Genomic DNA, 19,105 nt, shown 5'->3' with positions numbered 1-19,105 from the left:
GAAGATGTTAAAAGACTTCGAAGTCTCTTAAACTTTGAGTTTAATGTTTGAATGAAAAGTCCTTCTTAGTATGTTATGAGCGATACAGTTTATTGAGAGGACTGACTCTAAACCCATACTCTCTTTTTATCATTTGTCCATTGAAGAAATATTTATTGTGCTCATGTTTCACGTGCAATTCAGGGCATTAGGGATGTGAAGGTCAGTAAGAACAGGATTCCTGCTCTTACTGAATGTACAGTCTAGTAGAAGAGACAGGCATGAATCAAATAATAATAGAAATGAGTCTGTATTTACAATTGAAATAAGAGCTGAGTAAGGGAATAAACCTGGTTTCTTATAAGAGCATATAGCCATTAGACCTAATATAGAATGTGAAGTCAGAGGAAATGACCCTTTACCTGGATCTGCAGAGCTTTCAGGGATAAAATTATTAAATTTTTCTAGTCAGATCTCAATACTTTCAGGATAGAGTCCAATAGTAGAATTAAAAAGAAAGAAAAATCACCTGTAATCCTACCATCATTATAGTTACTGTTAATATTTTGAGAAAATTCCTTCTAATCTATGTAGTAAATTTTTGTATCAAACTATTTTAATACTTGTTTCATTTAACATATGAACATGTATTTCCTCAAATGGTCTTTAAAACGTGATGGCTAATGGGTACATATTATTCCGTTGAATAGATACACCATTCATTTACAGCTGTTTGCCGCAGTTGGACGTTAAAATAGGTTACTGATAATTGCCTTTTGACTGAACTCCCCCCAAAAGTGAATTAGTATATTAATGCCTTTAATTTTAAAGAGGAATTAATTAGAAGTTTGAATCATAAAAAGTGATTTATCATTACTGTCTTACAACAGAAATGTAAAAATTATTGTGTAATATCACAAGAAAAAACCTCTGATGCCTTGTATTTTGACTAGAATTAACCAATACTCTAGCAATACTAAGTAGTGTTTTAGGAGAGCAATGTTTTTATATTGCATCATACTTACATAAGACGTCAGCTGCTTAGAGTAATAACAAGTCTTCAGAAAGTATCTAAACATTATTGCTGAGATTTGACAGTTTTCATTTGCTGATATTGAGCATATTGCTAGTCAGATTAATTCTTTTTTTAAAAAAATAGGTGTGCATGAAAATTAGAATTAAAGATGTGAATAATTATAAAATCTGTCAATTATTCCTTAAAGCTGACAAATGCACTTGCATTTTCTTGCCAGCTGTTCCTTAAAACTTACATTTTATATTAATGAGCAGTGTTCCCAAATGGTTTTTTTGGAGGGGGGAGCGGAGGAGGAATATCAGAGAATTCCTAAATCTTTAAAGGAAAAGTTAAATAGATCAGTTATTTTGAGGATGGGGAAAAGATTATGGTTTCATAATTATCTTTAATAGTATATCATGTTAATCTGTCAGTTTTTACTTCTGTCTTGAATTTATTCATTTTATATAGACATTCTTAATTTATATTTTATAGCAGGCAGAATGCCTTTGTTGGGTAAGCAATAGACTTAAAAATCAAAATCTAAGGATTCTTGGGTTGAAGAAAATTATTTTCACTTTTATTCCATATGATAAATTAGACTAACAATACTAAACTTATGGAGACTTCTCTGATAAAAATGTTTAAATATAAAAAATGCTGTCTTAAAGAACTGTATAACAGTAGAATAAAATATGCAGTTACATATTTAGAAAGTTTTTTTGCTCCTTCCTAGGTTTATTTCCAGAGTTGAAGAAATCTTGAATGACTGGAAACTGATTGGAAGCTCTTTGGGAAAGCCACTTGAAAAGGTCAGATCTATTTGCTCATGTCTCTAAATGAGTATTTACTTTGAAACTTCTATTTTTAAGCCCTTTGCTGCAGTTGGTACATTTGAATTAAAAGTTTTTTTAAGTTATGTATAATCTATGAACATAAAATGGTATCTGGAAGAATTTGGATTTGAATATGTGACATAATATATGAAAGGCATTTGTGAACTTTTTTTTAAAATAAAACTTTATATGTACAATGTCATTCTTTGTGAGTTATTTTGTTTCTCCTAATGTTTACTTCTCTCTTGCCTTATCCCTTAGAATGTTAGAAAATCTTTTTTAAAGTTTTTAGTTGGTTAGAGAAACACTACAGTTACCAAATTCCTGGGTAGAGTATTTTGCTTAATTAATGAGCAAAAAATCGTGGACTTAACAACTTACTGTAATAATTAGCGGCTATTTTACTCAATATTTGTGTTTTACAAATACCACTGATAATACTTGTTTTCCCCACCTCCTTTTTTTTTTTTTTTTAAACCTCAAAGATGTTTTGAGGATAAGACTGAAAAAAATAATTCAAATCTAAGGTACTGGTGGTTTTACTCATAAACTGTGCACAGATGTTTACTGAAAAATACTGAGAATAAACCTAGATTTTTCTGTAGTTTGATAAAGGGAACTAACATTTTGATTTAGGCTTATGTATAGATGCTTCATTTGTTAGATTCATTCTTTTGAAGTAAAATTGATCATTTTTATTATAAATCCATTAGCTACAATTTATCCCTCTGTAAGGAACTCTCATTTCTCAATATTTGCTAGTTTTTTTCACCTTAATAGTGATGTTAACAGAATTTGAGTCTATGAAAGCATTAGGATATTTTTCTTTAGCTATGTAAATAAGAGCAGGAAAAGTAACACTACGTGTAGAAATCACATCATTTAGCCCTAGCTGGTTTAGCCCAGTGGTCAGAGTGTTGGCCTTTGGACTAAAGGGTCTCAGGTTTGACATACCTTGGTTGCAGGCTCGATCCCCAGCCCCAGTTAGGGCATGTGCCCAATCAATGTGTCTCTCTCACATCTATGTTTCTCTCTCTGTCTCTTCCCGTCCCTTCCATTCTCTCTGAAAAATCATTGGAAAAAATATCCTCAGGCGAGGATGAACAACAACAAAACAAAAAGAGAAATCACATCATCTAAAGATATGCTGAAATTATAGAGTAAATTGACTTACTATTAAAATATTTTTATGATTACATTTTTAAATAAAGAAAATGTGAAGTTCTCAATTACAGATCATTCTATTTCACGTGAAACAAATACATAACAGCAATTGATACAGATGTCAGTAAGATTAAAGGCAAAACAAGCTGGGTATAACTGGAATGAAAAATGATTTGACAACCAAAAAGATAGTTAAGTTGGGTATTTTTGAGTTTTGATATTATATTCCTCAGTTCTATGATTTACAAATATTTACTGAGTATCTGCTGTGTGTCAGATCTGAAGAAATAGTGAGCAAGATCCATGTTGCCGCTGAACATAAATTCTGAGAGAGAAAAGTAATAAACAAGACTGAAATTTTAGATGCCAGATTTAGCTTTGGGATATAAGTTGGGTAATGTATTCAAAGTAGGTAGCATACTGACTGACATGTAGTAAGAGCTAAAGGAGTGTAGCTCTCCAACTCTCCTTCCTATAGATTATAGTAAATAAAATGAGATGTGGAAAATGTAAAGAGATTTCAAGGTGAACTGTAAAGAAAGTTTCTTTAAAAGATTCCTTGTAAAGAAAGTTTCTTTAAAAGTTTCCTTGTAAAGAAAGTGTAAAGGAAAGGGATTCTTCATAGAAAAGAAAGTTTAGGGAATGCCTTTATGAGATATTTTTACTTTATGTGAAGGACAGTGATTACCAATTTTCTTCTTTCATTGACAGAGAATTAAGAAAAATTATTTTTTCAAAATGCTTAATTATGAAGAATTTCAAACAAATAAGATACTGTAATTTAATGAACCCTTGTGCCCATTACCCAGTTTCAATAAAGAATATTCTACCATTTCTTGTTTCAGTAGTACCTCTATCACCTCCCCACCCCACCCCCACTAGATTTTTTTTGATAATTGGTTTTTGGGGGATAAAATATACATACATTGTAATGCACAAAACTGCTTAATTTTGACAAATGTTTATATCATTGTAACACTCTTCACTCAAGATAATGGATATTTCTGTCACCCTAGAAAGGTCCTAGTGACCCTTTCCAGTTAATTCCCATGCTTCTCAGCCATGACCCCTAGGCATCTACTGTGTTTTTTTTAAACTATAGATTACATTTGCCTGCTCTAGAAATTCATATATATATGATATCATACAGCATATACTCTTTGTGTCTGTTTTTTTTAAACAGAATAGTTTTGACATTGTTCTAGGGTGTCACATGTAACTGTTTTTATTTGTATGAATATACCACAAACTGTTTCCCTTGTTGACAGACATATGAGCTATTATGAATAAAGCAAAACATTCTTGTATGAGGCCTTTTGTGGACATATGTTTTTATTTTTCTTGGGTAAATACTTAGGAGTGGCTTTATAGGGTCATAGGATAGTGTATACTTTATGGTTCACTATAAGAAGTTGCTGAAACTTTTTGTACCATTTTAACCCCCCCACCAGCAAATATATGCGAGTTTAGAGTGGCTGCACATTCTCACCAACAATTGGTTTTCAGTGTTATAAATTTTAGTCATCCTAATGGATATGTAGTTTGTGGAATTAATTTGTATTTCTCACTCTGGTTTTAATTTGTATTTCTGTGGTGAATATTGGTATTAACCACTTTTTTAATGTGCTAATTAACCATTTGTATGTGTCTTTGTGAAATCTCTAAGTTTTTTTGTCCATGTTTTAAGTTGGCTTGAATTTTTATTGAGTTGTGGGAATTCTTTTAGTTCCTCTATATATTCTGCTTTTAAGTCTTAACTCAGTTTTGCTAGGTTCTGAAGATATTCTTTTTTTTTTTTAATTTATTTTTATTGTTGAAAATATTGCAGGTGTCCCATTTTTCCCCCCATGAACCCCCTCCACCTTGCTCCACCCCCTCCCCAGGCCTTCCCCCCATTATTGTCTGTTTCCATGGGTTATGCATATATGCATATAACTTCTTTGGTTAATCTCTTCCTACTCCCTACCCCCCTTCACCCTTCCCTCTGAGATACCAGTTTGTTGCATGCGTCAGTGTCTGGGTATATTTAGTTTGTCAGATTCTTTTGTTAGCTTCTTTTTAAAGAAGAGCCTTCAACATTTCATGTAGTACTGGTTTGGTGGTGATGAACTCCTTTAGTTTTTTCTTATCAGTGAAGCAATACCAAGACACATCATAATTAAAATGCCAAAGGTTAAAGACAAAGAAAGAATCTTAAAAGCAGCAGGAGAAAAGCAGTTAGTTACCTACAAGGAAGAACCCATATGACTGTCAGCTGATTTCTCAACAGAAACTTTACAGGCCAGAAGGCAGTGGCAGGAAATACTCAAAGTGATGATAAGCAAGAACCTACAACCAAGATTACTCTACCAGCAAAACTATCATTTAGAATTGAAGATCAGGTGAAGATATTGTTTTTATGCTTTCTTCTAGAAGCTTTATCATTTTAGCTTTTATTTAGGTCTGTGATCCATCTTGAACTAATATTTGTATATGATGTGAGGTGGGGCATCAAGGTTCAGTTTTTTACATGTGGATATCATATGTATTGCAGAATCTTCTAGGGAAAAACACTTCCTTGCCCATTGAATTGCTTTGTTGTATTTGTCAGACAGTTGACCTAGGGTGTCACCTTCTGGAATCTATATTCTGTTCCATTATTCTTTTTGACTCTCCTGATGTTACTAAGTTGTCTTGACTACTGTAATTTAGGGTTTACCCAACCTTGGCATCATTGAAATTTTGGGACAGATTGTTGTGGGGCTGTATTGTGGACTATTTAATAATTAGTAGTATCCTACTAGATGCCAGGAGCACCCTCCCAGTGATAACAACCAGAAATGTATCTTGTCATTGCCCAATGTCCTCCCAGGGGCAAATTGCCCTTAGTTTAGAACCATTAAATAGCTTTATAGTAGGTCTTGAAGTTAGTTCATGTAAATTCTGTAGCTTTTGTTGTTTTTCCGAGATTATTTTGTCTATTCTAGGTCCTTTATGTTTCCATTATGAATTTTATTTTACTTATTTATTTTAAATGTTTTTATTTTTTATTTTTTTATTGATTTCAGAGAGAGGAAGAGGGAGAGAGAGATAGAAACATCAATGATGAGAGAGAATAATTGATCAACTGCCCCCTGCACATCTCCTACTGGGCATCAAGCCTGCAACCTAGGCATGTGCCCTGACCAGGAATCGGATCATGATTTCCTGGTACAAGGGTCGACACTCAACCACTGAGCCATGCCAGCTGGGCTCCATTATGAATTTTAGAATAAGCCTGTCAGTTTTTATAAAAAGGATGATTATGCTGAGGCTGTGATTGGGATTGTATTGAATTTATAGATTACTTTGGGGAGAAGTGACACTTTGGCAATCTTGAAGCTTCTAATCATGAACATGGTACATCTGTCTAAGTCATTAATTTTTCTCAGAAATGTTTTATAGTTTTATTGGAGGTCTTGCATATCTTTTGATAAATTTATTACTAAGTATTTTATGTTGTGTGATATGTTTGTGAATGGAATTATTTATACATTTCATTTTTTTTAATCCTCACTCAAGGATATTTTTTCCACTGCTTTTCAGAGAGAGTGGATGGGAGAGCGAGTGAGAAAGAGAAACATCAATGTGAGAGAGAGACATCAATTGGTTGCCTCCCGCACACCCCCAACTGGGGCCGGGGATCGAGCCTGCAACCAAAGTACATATCCTTGGTCAGAATCGAACCCCAGACCCTTTAGTCTCAGGCTGACACACTAACCATTTAGCCAAACCAGTAAGGGCTTCATTTTCTAGTTTGTTGCTAGTGTATAGGCATATAATAAAATTTTATATGTTGACTTTGTGTTTGGATAAATGTAAAAATTCATACTCTTTGTTAAATCTTTTGTATTTTCTATATTCATAATCATATTGTCCATAAGTAGGAACAGTTTTACTTCTTTTTCAATATTTTTATCTTTTATTTCTTATTGCACTAACCCGTAAAATATTGAATAACTGTTGAGAGTAAATATCCTGCCTTCTTTGCAATGCTGAAGGGAAAATATTCAGTACTCCAGCATTGAGAACTATAGGTTTTTCATAGATATCTTTTATAAGAATGCAGAAATTCTTTTCTTAGTTTGCTGAAAGGTTTTTAATCATGAATGAGAGTTTATTCAAATCATATTCTATATTTATTGAAATAATCATATGGGTTTTTTTAAATTCTCCGAATATGGTTATTTATGTTGATTTAAAATTTTCCTTATTGTGGTAAAATATGTATACATAAGAATTACCATTTTAACCATTTTTAAGTGTGCAATTCAGTGGCATGAAGTACTTTTACATTGTTGAAGTTTTTATCAACCCAAACTGAAACTCTGTAGTCATTAAACAATAACTTTCTCTCCCCTCCTCCAAGCCCCTTGTAACCACTATTCTATTCTTTTTTTCTATGAATTTGACTACTTTAGGTATCTCCTATAAGTGGGATCATATAGTAGTTATCCATTTGTGCCTGGTTTGTTTCACTTAGCTTGTCTTCAGGGTTCATCCATGTTGTAGAATGTGTCAGAATTTCATTCCTTTTCAAGACTGAATAATATTCCATTGCATGATATTTTGTTAATTCATTTATTCACCTGTTGATGGGCTTTTGGGTTGTTTCCACTTTTTGACTATTGTGAATAATACTGCTATACAAATATCACTTCAGGTCCCTGCTGCTTTCAATCCTTTTAGGTATATACCAAGAAGTGGAATTCCTGGATCATATAATTTTATTTTTAATTTTTTGAATAATTGCCATACTTTTGCCTGGCTACAAATTCTGTTTATGTGAAAATATCTTTTTCTTCCTTGTTTTTGAAGGACAGTTCTGCTGAGGAATTCTGGCTTGACATTTTTTTCCTGTTCTTTAAAGATGTAGTTACATTTTCTTCTCTCTATAGTTACTGATGAGAAATTATGTTTCATTCATATTTTTGTACTATGTTGGCATTTTCTCTCTGGCTGCTTTGAATATTTATTTTCTTTATCTTTCTATTTACGCTAAGTGTGATGTATATAGTTGTGTTTTCTTTGTTAATATTGAGTGTATAAATTTTTTGTTTTTCATCAAGTTAGGGAAGTTTGGCTGTTATTGCTTCACATATTTTTTTGCCCCATTCTCTACACTTTCCGTGACTTAAATTATACTTATCTTTGACTTTTTACTAGTGTCCCATAGGTCTCTAAGTCTCTGCCTTTCCTCACTGTTTTTTTCCTCTCTCAGATAATATGTCTTGCTTTATTTTTGAGTTCATTTACTCTTTCTTCTGCTGTCCCCAATTTGCTTTTAAGCTTACCTGATGTATTTTCCAGTTCAGTTATTGTATGTTTTTGAGTCTAGAATTTTTATTTGGTTCTATTATAATTTCCAATTTTCTGAGGCTTCTCATCTCTAAATTTGTTTTGAAATGTCTCCCTATAGTCTTTGAACGTATTTATTACAGCTAGTATAAAGCCAATTGCAACACCAAGGCCTCCTTGGGTATAGAAGTTGACTGTATTCTCTTGAATTGGGTATAGGTTACATTTTCCTGTTTTTGTTGTTGTTGGGTAATTTCTTAATTTTATAATTGTATTTTGAGTGAAATATAATGACTAGATTCTGTAGTGGCCCTCTGAAGAGTATTTTTTTTTTCTAGCAAGCAGTTCACTTGTCTGGATTAAAACTCCATTCTCTTCTCAGTGGTGACAGACAGCTGAAATCATATTTTTCAATCTCCTGCTTTTCACTGTACCCTAGAGACTCCATTGCATGTGCATGGTTTAGCAGATAGCCAAGATTTGACACAGAGTTTACATTCAAATTTTGAGGCTTATTTCTATTGGCTTCCAGAATTTATGCCTTAACTTTAGAACTTCCTTGCTATCTTTGAACTCTGTTTTCTGTTACCTGAATCCAATAAATCCCCATCATTCTGCAGCCGTGAGTTGTGCCCTTATATCAGCAGTTCTCATGGTGTAGTCTGAGGACCCCTGTTGCTCACTGAGAGCCTTTCAAGGGTTGACAAGGCCCTTCCTTTTCCAATTACCTAGTGTATTTGAGGCCAGTTTTCTTCATGTACCTCAGTCAGAACAATGGGTTGCAAAAATTGACTGAAGGTGTGGAAATCGGAATCCAGTTGACTTTTTAAAATGAATTCAGAGAATTACAAAATGTAAAACAATGCCACCCTTCTCATTAATATTTTTGTTTGTTGTGGAAAATATTGTTAGAACTTTATTTAACATGTAATAAGTTCATTATTTTAAATGAGTTAAAAAATATGTAATTTTTTCATTTTTAATTTCTAATATGGGGTCCTCAGTAATTTTTAAAAGTGTAAGGAGTCCTGAGGCAAAGAAGTGTGAGAACTGCTGTATTAGATAGGTACAAACACTCACATCTCATCAGTTATAATTGCTTTGTTTCATGCATATACTCTCCAGAGTCTGCCTCCATTTGGTCACTTCAGAGCCTTGAAAAACTGTGTTGTTTGTCCAGATTTTATAAGTTTTATCTGAAAGATGGTTAATTTGACCAAGCTACTTTACCACATGAGACCTTGAAGTGCTGGAAAATGACTTTGAGAGAAGGAAATGGCAGTTACTGAGCATCAGCTCAGGCACCATACATTATAATTGGGACTTTGCCTATTAACCTAATCTTTAGACATATTTCGGTGATGAAGTATTGCCCCATTTTATGGATGAGAATGAGGCTTTGGGTGCTTGTAGTAGTTGCCCAAGGTCATTCTACCAGTAGTTGGTGCAAGCACAGTTATGCCTAGGTCATGCTTACCTTTAAAACCCATATTGTTTCTATTTTAATCTGCCCTTTTTGGTTTCAGATTTAAGTAAATGTAAGATTACATAGTGGAAATATTAGAATAGGTTTCTAAGGCCCATTTTGGAATTTTAGTGTCTTGGGCTTAATAAAATAGATAAAAAGGTCTTGGTGGTATGAGTATGATACTTCTTGAAGGCAGGAAAATTAAAGAAATTACTGTTTAAATTCTTTTTAGCCTTTTTAGCCTTGTAATTTTATGATTCTGTGTAGCAAAAATTGTAAGTACTGTTTATGAGATGATAAGTTTAGGTATGGCATGATCCGGTAATAGACCAATTTAGTCAGTGACTCTTATCTCACTGAAAAATTTATGGAAGAAGAATCACTAACTTTAGAATAATAATAGAGGAATAAACACTATAAAAGTATTTGAAGTGAGTTCATATTTTTTTATACCCACCCAGTAGATTGGAATGACATTTACAGTTGACCCTTGAACAACAACATGTGGGTGAAAGGCACTGATCCCTCCCTGCACAGTTGAAAATTTGCATATAACTTTTGACTTCCCCGAAACTTCTAAATAGTCAAGTAACACATATTTTGTATATGTATTATATACTGTGTTCTTACAATAAAGTAAGCTAGAGAGAAGAAAAAGTTATTAAAATCATAAGGAAGAGTAAATAAATTTTTTGTATTCATTGAAAAAAAATCTGCATTTAAGTGGACCGACGCAGTTCAAGTGTGTGTTGTTCAAGTGCTAACTGTACTTTAGTACTTAAAGTTTACATGGCAGGTATAAAATAAATTTGAAGTATAGGCTTTCTCTTGTGTGAGAAACTTCCCAAACTAAGTTATAACAATAGGTCAAACTTGGGACTGATATAAACATTATAAACAATTTATATTCTTTTATTTGCGTTCTCTTAGAAAATTTAAGTGTTTTATGGATCATTAGAATGGGAGAGAGTGAAGTAACTTTAAAGCTAAAGTTTTTGAAAACTAGACAGTTGAGAATCAGTGATGAGAATACAGTGTTTCCGAAATGTAGTAAATCAAAATGAAAGCGAGATTGAGCTGTCTATAATGTTTTTAGGAATAGGATTATTTAAGATAAAGTTTGTAGTCTTTTTTTCCTTTTTAATTTTTCCTTTAAATAGTAATCATAGTGTCTATAACTTTTCTGGATATTATACAGAAGGAAAAAAATCAATATTTTGTCATAGCTTCTTTACTTTTTCAAATTGGAAGTTTTTGGAGTTCTTTGTTGTTATTGTCTTAAATTTTTATTATAATAGGAAGTTGCTGGGGATATCTTTAAGAGACAGCATAGCATAGTGATGAGAAGAGTATGGGTCCTAAAGGCATACTGCTTATATTGGAATTCTAGTCCTATTATTTGCTCCCTTTGTGTCATTGGGCCATCTTCAGTTAGTGTTAGTTCCTGCTACTGCTGCTGTTGCCTCTCTGCCTTAAAACTATTCACCAAAGGCTTTAAAATTATATTTGCTTCAGTAGATTGGAATATAAACTAATAGAATTATTTAATATACTTTTTTGCTATAAAAAAAATTCATTGTTTCCTTAGAGCTCTAAGAAATTAAAAACTTAGCATCTAGCTGGGGAAAAATAAAGTTTTATGTAATGTATTTTGGTGAAAAAGCTCAGAATTAATCTGAGGATAGATAAGAGGTCCCTTCAGATGTTTTTAGTTCTATTATTTCTTAGTTCTTATATTTTTTGTATATATTTAAAGATTTTTTGCTTGCTATTTAGTTGTAGCATAAATAAATAAATATACATCATGAATTTCTTTTTTTTAATGTTTTTATTGGTTTTAGAGAGGAAGGGAGAGAAAGATAGAAACATCGATCAATTGTCTACCATACACACCCCAACCAGGGATTGAACCTGAAACCTGGATATGTGCCCTGACCGGGAATCGAACCGGCAACCTTACAGTGCATGGGGTGACACTCAGCCAGCTGAACCACACTGGCCAGGGCTACATCATGAATCTTACTTTGAACTTTAATTTCTATAGGATGTATGCCACTAAAACAAGAACTACACAAAAATATTTCTAAACAAGTAAATAAAAAGGACCTAACAAAAACCATTGGTTAACTTATTTTAGGCTATTTATTGTAATAAAATTTCTCTTCAGCATAACTTTAAAGAACAAACATAAATCTGCTATGTGAGCTGTTCATAAATTAATACTCAATTTCATTAAATGATGCCTTTAAATGTTACTAGTTTGCTTGGTATAGATCACATCTTGTTATAACAAATGCAACAATAAAATATTTTTAGCAAAGAATTAGTTGACTATAATCACTTCTGAGAGAATTCAGTTATGTCTGTATTGCTATAACTATTAACTTTTCCCCCACAGCAAACAGGCAGAGTGTGTGACTCAAAACCATTAGTAATAATTGCTAATTTCCTAATTCATTTATTGCATACATACACATTGCCTGGTATGTGCTCAATAAATGTTTGCTGATTGAAGCCCAGAATACCTGATTAACCTCTTGAACTTGTGTTTCCTTCGCATAAGATATATACCTTAAACATTTAGTTGCTTGGCATTTTGATAAAATATGATGATGGTGACATTTTAAAAAGCATTTTACTAAAGGTAGCAAGTCTTTTAGATGGTCCGGTACATTTCAAAATAAGTAACATTTAATTTCTCTGCATTTAGTTTTGTATGTAACCCTTGTCTTTACATTTTGATTTTATTTTCTGGTTTTTTCCTCCCTCAACTTACTATTTTATTTTGAATTACTAATTTGATTGTTTTCCTTATAAAGAATGTTTTATATACTGTAATTGCAAGTCTAATGGATTAGTTATTTTCTAAAAATTTGTTTGTAAAAATGACTGGTGAGAATTTTTATTGGATTTTTCCATAGAGGGGAAATGTTCAAAATATATTTTCAGGGTAATACACAAATATTAAATTTTCCTCCCTATTTCTGGAGCTGTGTTATAAAGTCTTTTTTAAAGTGCTTACTTTTGTTTATTTTATTTACTTGTCTTTTATTCATACATTTATATAGTTCCTACTTTCTGTTTATTAATAAACAACCTTTTCTCTGCCTTCCTTCACTTCCAGATTGTTAAGTTCTTTACCTCTTTACTCCATAGTAGTGTTTTCCAGCTCTCAGCTACCCAGCATTCTTGTATTCCTTTCTCCATGAAGTATACAACTTACGACTTGGAGCTGTTCAGGCCGTTAATCCCTAATTAGATCTCTAAACTCAGTTATTTAAGAAAATTATAATGGAAGTTAGGTTTTATCATGTTAGTAGAATTAAATAATTTTAAAGGATAAAGAGCTCTTTGTGGACAGAGGGACCTTACCATTATATTTAATAGGAATTCTTAACCAAGAATCTTGGGTCTTTTTAAATTGTATAAATGATTTTTTTATTATTATTATTGACATTATTACAGATGTCCTCCAACACCCCCCCCCCTTCTCCCACCTCCACCCAGCCTGTGCCCCCTCTCTCCTGGCCTTCACCACACTATTGTCTGTGTCCATGGACTATTCCTTAATTTTTAATGTGAATATGCATGATTTTCTTGGGAGACTGTCCAGAGCTTTCATCAGATACTTAAAAGAACCTGTGATTCAAAAAATGTTAAGTAAAAACTATTAAAATTTTTATTTTGTATTTACTTATTTTAAAAATTAATGTATTTTGTTTTGGTGGAATACATATCCAAAGGCTTACTTGACCATGAACTTTTGGGACAGTTTGTATGACGAGGACAATACGTCTGTGTGGAAAGCATTGCTTACTCTCACATGCAGGACTAACAATTTTTTAAAAAAATGTATATTGTTGAAAGTATTACAAATGTTCCCCTTTTCCCCCCATTGATCCCCTCCCACCCACACCCCTCCCCCCAGGCCTTCACCACACTATGGTCTATGTCCATGGGTTATGCATATAGGCATATAAGTTCTTAGGTTAATTTCTCCCCACCTACCCCTGCCTCCCTTCTGAGATTCGTCAGTCCGTTCCATGCTTCTGTATCTCTGGATCTGTTTTGTTCATCGGTTTATTTTGTTTATTAGATTCCACATATGAGTAAGATCATGTGGTAACTTGTCATTCTCTGACTGGCTTATTTCGCTTAGCATAATATTCTCTAGGTCCCACCATGCTGTTTCAAAAGGTAAGGGATCCTTCGTTGTTACAGCTGCATAGTATTCCATGGTGTAAATGTCCGAGAAGATACTTGATATGATTTCAATCTTCTTGAATTTGTAGAGACTTTTGTGTCCTAACATGTGGTCTATCTTTGAGAATATCCCAGGTGCACTTGAGAATGCATTTTCTGCAGCTTTAGGGTGATATCTTCTATAAATGTCAATTAAAACCATCTGATCTAATGTGTCATTTAGAATCACTGTTTCCTTGATTTTTTTTGTCTGGGAGACCTATCCAGTAAAGTAAGTGGGGTCCTAAAGCAGGACTAATAATTTTTGAGTCAGTGAAATTTGTACTTAATACCCTTCTGCCTCTAGCCTTTTACAATTTCTTGGTATCCTTGCCCTTAAGACTCAGAACCTCAAGTTTTGCCAGCTGGCCCTACCGTTCAGTATTGAATGCTCTAAAATTACCTACTTCCTTCAGTACTGAATGCTTTAAAATTACCTACTTCTTTCCTTTGTTTTCCTCTTTCTACCCTCATCTCCAAAATAAAGGCTGATTTCACTTGGTTAAGTAGAGTTTAATTAATTTATTTAAAAATATTTGAATGGATGATAATCACTTGATCTTATAAAATTATTTTGGTTTCATATTTTACTAAAATACTAAAGAAAAAATAAAAATGAAGTCAAAATTGTTACCCTTTTAAACAGAGTTCTTTATCCCAGCAATAACTAAAGTTATTCACAGAAACTGCGTTTGGGCTCCTAGCCTGCATTCCTTTCCACCATTTAGTCCTCAGGTTTTTAATGCTTTTAAAAGTATGCTTGTGGAATTTCAGAAAAATGTAAGAAAAGTAAGTAAAGATTTTAAAATTGTATGGAGAAATATATTGGGGCAAGATATTCCTCATATGGCCTAGAAGGTGGTCCTGTGGAATCAGTTATATCAGATTAATTGTTTTTCCTGTTCTTTCCATTTTCTGTTTGTGAGCCCCAAATGCTTTCATTAAAAATTTAAAAACCTTTAATTACAGAGTAATTTAACCAAATCAAATGTATATCTTTTTGTTGTTGTTTTTTTTATATCTTTATTGATTTCAGAGAGAGGAAAGGCGAGGGAGAGAGAGAAATAGAAACATCAATGATGAGAATCATTGATCAAGCCCGCAACCCGGGCATGTGCCCTGACCGGGAATCAAACCCCGATCGCCTGGATCCTAGGTCGATGCTCAACTGCTGAGCCACGCCCGGCCGGGCTCAAATGTATATGTTTATTTAATTTATTTATTTTGTTAATCCTCACCCAAGGATATTTTTTTCCATTGATTTTTTTTTAGAGAGACAGAAACGTCGATGTGAAAGCCACACATTGATCGGTTGCCTCCCTCAGGTGCCTGGCCCAGGGGGAGGATCAAACCTGCAACCAAGGTACATGCCCTTGACCAGAAATCGAACCCAAGACCTTTGGTGGGCACGCCAGTGCTCTAACCATTGAGCTACACTGGCCAGGGCAAAAGATAAGTCTTTTTAAAACACGATTTGTCAGCTGCCTTTTTTAAAAAATTTGTTTTTTTCAAGATGGGACATAGACATCTAATTTTCTAATGCTCGAATTGTAGTCCATTGAATGGATGACTATCATAATGTGTTTATGTATATTCCTATGAAGGATATTTACTTTACAATTTTTGCACTTATAGTACTGGGGTAGTAAGCATAATTGTACTACATACATTTGCATACTTGTTTGAATATTTCTGTAACATTTCCAAAAGTAGAATTACCAGGCCAAAGGGGATGTGGTTTTTATTTTTGATAGGACCTTATTTTCCACCAAGATGATGGAATGTACTTATTCTCTCCCCACACATGGCATATGAAAGTACTCATTTCTTCACTCCTCTAACACTATTTTCATCAATGTGAGAGACTAAAACTATCTAATTTTTATTTATATTTTCCTGAACACTGATGAGGTTGAGTCTTCATGTTTATTAGACACTAGAATTTCCCTTTTGATTGCTTGTTATATACACTGACCTATTTTCTGCTATCTTCTTGAATTATAGAAAGGCTTTTATGTTTTTATAAACATTTACTCTCTGTTACAAATAATTTCCCCAGTGTGTCAGTTTTTTAAAATTTGAATGTGTCTTTCGCCTTACAAAGTTTATACATTATTTTCATTTTATTGAAATGCATAATAAAAATTGTAAATAAAATATCACTTTAGCCCTAGCCGTTTTGGCTCAGTGGTTAGAGTGACAGCTCTCGGACCGAAGGGTTCCAGGTTCGATTCCAGCCAAACACGTACCTTGGTTGCAGGCTCGATCCCCAGTCCCTGACCATGCCCTGACAGCCAGCAACTGAGGTACGTGCCCTTGGCCGGAATCAAACCCGGGACCCTTCAGTACAAAGGCTGATACTATAACCACTGAACCAAACAAGATAGGGCCATTTTGAGGTGATTTTTGTAAATGGAGTAAGGTAAGAAGTGTTTATATTTTTAAGTAGTCTCCCTTTATCACTTCTAGATTTTATGTACAAAGAGTCTCATGACCCTAAGATTATATATTTATGCTTCTCTATTTTTTACTATTTACTAGTTCTTCTAAATATTTTTTCTTTTAACATTTAGAAATCAAGGATTGTCTTAAGTTACATTCATTCAGTTTTAAATTGTGAATGTCTTTATCTCCAAATTTAATCAAATGGCAGGAATATATGCAACCTAATGAAAAAGGTACTACATCTTATGGCAACTTTTTTCCAAGTTCCTGGCTTTTTGCTTGTAGCAACTACTCACGGTTTCACATTCCCCATTTTCTCCTTTCCTTTCAGATATTTTAAAGGTCTGCAGATATTTTTGGAATTATTCTGAGAATCCTATAATTGCTACTTTAGGTTGGGCCTTGTCCTGATTGCCCATCAGTCTGGAGTTATTGTTGCAAATCTAAATCAGAACCTACTGTGCTCTGTTTTTCATATTTGTGGCCATTGTTTTATTAGACCTAGCCATCTTACCCATGACACTGAGTACCATCTGGGATGACATTAGTGACTTAGGTTCTAAGTATTTGTGTAAGGGGCCAACTTCTACAGTATTTTAGAACTTTTTACTTCACTTCTGAATTTTTGACAATACAACAGCTGCTTTATGTCATTCGTTGAGTGCTTACTATGTGCTAGGCACTTACTAAGCACTTTTATATATCATCTCATTTAATCCTCAAAAACAGTTTTAGGAGATAGATACTATTATTATTCCCACGTTATAGATGAAAATTGAGGCATAGAGAGGAAAGTAATTTGCTCAAGATTACTTTAGTTAATAGTCAGGGGTGGGGAATATCCAGCCCACAGACTGTATATGGCCCACAAAATCATTTGGTCTGGCCCTGCTAAGGCAACCACAGGTGGGACTCGAAATTCTATAAATCTAGGAGCTTTTTCATAGCTAATTTTAAGTTGATACTTTTGTGTGGCGCTCAAATAATGTTATAAATATCCAAGTGGCCCTTGGCAGAGAAAAGGTTCCCTACTCCTGTTAGAGCTACTCTGAACCCAAGACCTCTACCCTGAGATATAGTCTTCCCAGTATAATCACTGGGCTATATTTTATTTTTTTCCATCACCATTTATCCCCCATACCCTCTTCCACCTCCGCCCGCCCTTTCCCCTACAATCACCACACTGTTGTCTGTGTCCATGAGTTCTTTTTTTCCTTTTCTGCTCAATCCTCTCCCAACACCCCCCTCTACCAGAGCTGCCTGCCTGCTATTACTTTCTGACCACCCTTTTTGCACACCTCTTCCTGCTTTCACCTTTACTGCCTTAACCCTTTCCCATTTCTTTTTTCCTTCCAGTGTATTCTGAGGAATTTCCCTAAACTGATATTGTTATGTTACAAGCCTGCACAGAAGCCTTCAGTGGCTCTCTACTGCCTACGGGGTAAAGTCTGAACTCATAGGCATCCTTCCCAGGTCTCTACTTTCTCCACTTTTTTTTCTCTTTTCCCCTGTAGCAGTGATTTTCAACCTTTTTCATCTCATGGCACACATAAGCTCATTACTAAAATTCTGCAGCACACCAAAAATATATTTTTTACCAATCTGATGAAAAAAATAGGTATAATTTTGATTCATTCACACTTGACGGCTATTATTGTGTTGGCTGTTGTCATTTTTTTATTTGACAGACTAAGAGAAAAGATGTCAGTGCCCATGACTAAGAAGTTTTAAAAATTTTTGCAGCATACCCGTTGAAAATTGCTGTCCTATAGGAAACTTGAGCAGAATTAAGCTATTTGTTCCCTAAATTTGATGTCCAGTTTCTTGTCTCAAGCCCTTGTCTTTCTCTTACCAGTCTTACCTAAAGGCTAACTGGAATTCAGTTTTCTGAGTAAATCTATTTCTGACTCACTTAGCTGGGATTTATTCAACCATCTCCTTAAGTTCTGACCCATATATTGTTCTCTCTTCATATCTAGTTCTCATATGTACTATTGAATTTATACATATATATTTATACACATACATGTACATACATTTGTGTGTGTGTGTATATATACAGGGAGGGGCAAAAGTAGGTTTACAGCTGTGAGTATGAGAAACACAGGGTTTATTCTTTTTATTTATTTTTTTAAATTTATTTTTTTTAAATATATCTTTATTGATTTCAGACAGAGGAAAGGAGAGGGGGAGAGAGAGGTAGAAACATCAATGATGAGAGAGTCATTGATTGAGCCCACAACCCGGGCATGTGCCCTGACCGGGAATCGAACCCTGATCGCCTGGATCCTAGGTCGACGCTTAACCGCTGAGCCACGCCTGGCCGGGCTATTCTTTTATTTTTAGTCATCATTATTTTCCATATGAACAACTGTAAACCTACTTTTGCCCCACCCTGTATATGTATCTGTCTTAACCTCTAGTGGAAAGAACAGGGCCACGGCGGGTCCAATTCTAGCTTTACCTTGGACAGGTTTTTAAATCTCTGAACCTTTTTTCATCTATAAATGGAGTTGAACTTATATCACAGTGCTAGGAGATTTTATGCACACACACATATACATACATAATTACATGTGAATTATTTGGCTCACTCAGTAGATGTTAGTTCTTATTCTGAAAGGCAGGGATTTAATTATA

General features: G+C 33.9%; 1 protein-coding gene across 3 annotated transcripts in view; it reads left to right on the top strand.

Annotated features, from left to right (window-relative positions):
* Nucleotides 1-19,105, top strand: part of RAB3GAP1 (RAB3 GTPase activating protein catalytic subunit 1) — an 87,356-nt gene that overhangs the window by 2,201 nt on the left and 66,050 nt on the right. For all 3 annotated transcript variants that reach the window (XM_081143005.1, XM_081143004.1, XM_081143006.1), the window contains exon 3: nucleotides 1,731-1,806. In XM_081143005.1, coding sequence (XP_080999131.1) covers nucleotides 1,731-1,806 — 76 coding nt within the window. The remainder of the gene's footprint in view (nucleotides 1-1,730; nucleotides 1,807-19,105) is intronic.

The sequence above is a fragment of the Miniopterus schreibersii genome, assembly GCF_964146895.1.
Source record: "Miniopterus schreibersii genome assembly, chromosome: 7".
Taxonomy (NCBI): domain Eukaryota; kingdom Metazoa; phylum Chordata; class Mammalia; order Chiroptera; family Miniopteridae; genus Miniopterus; species Miniopterus schreibersii.
The sequence above is the reverse complement of the archived record's forward strand: the minus strand, read 5'-3'. Positions and strand labels throughout refer to the sequence as shown.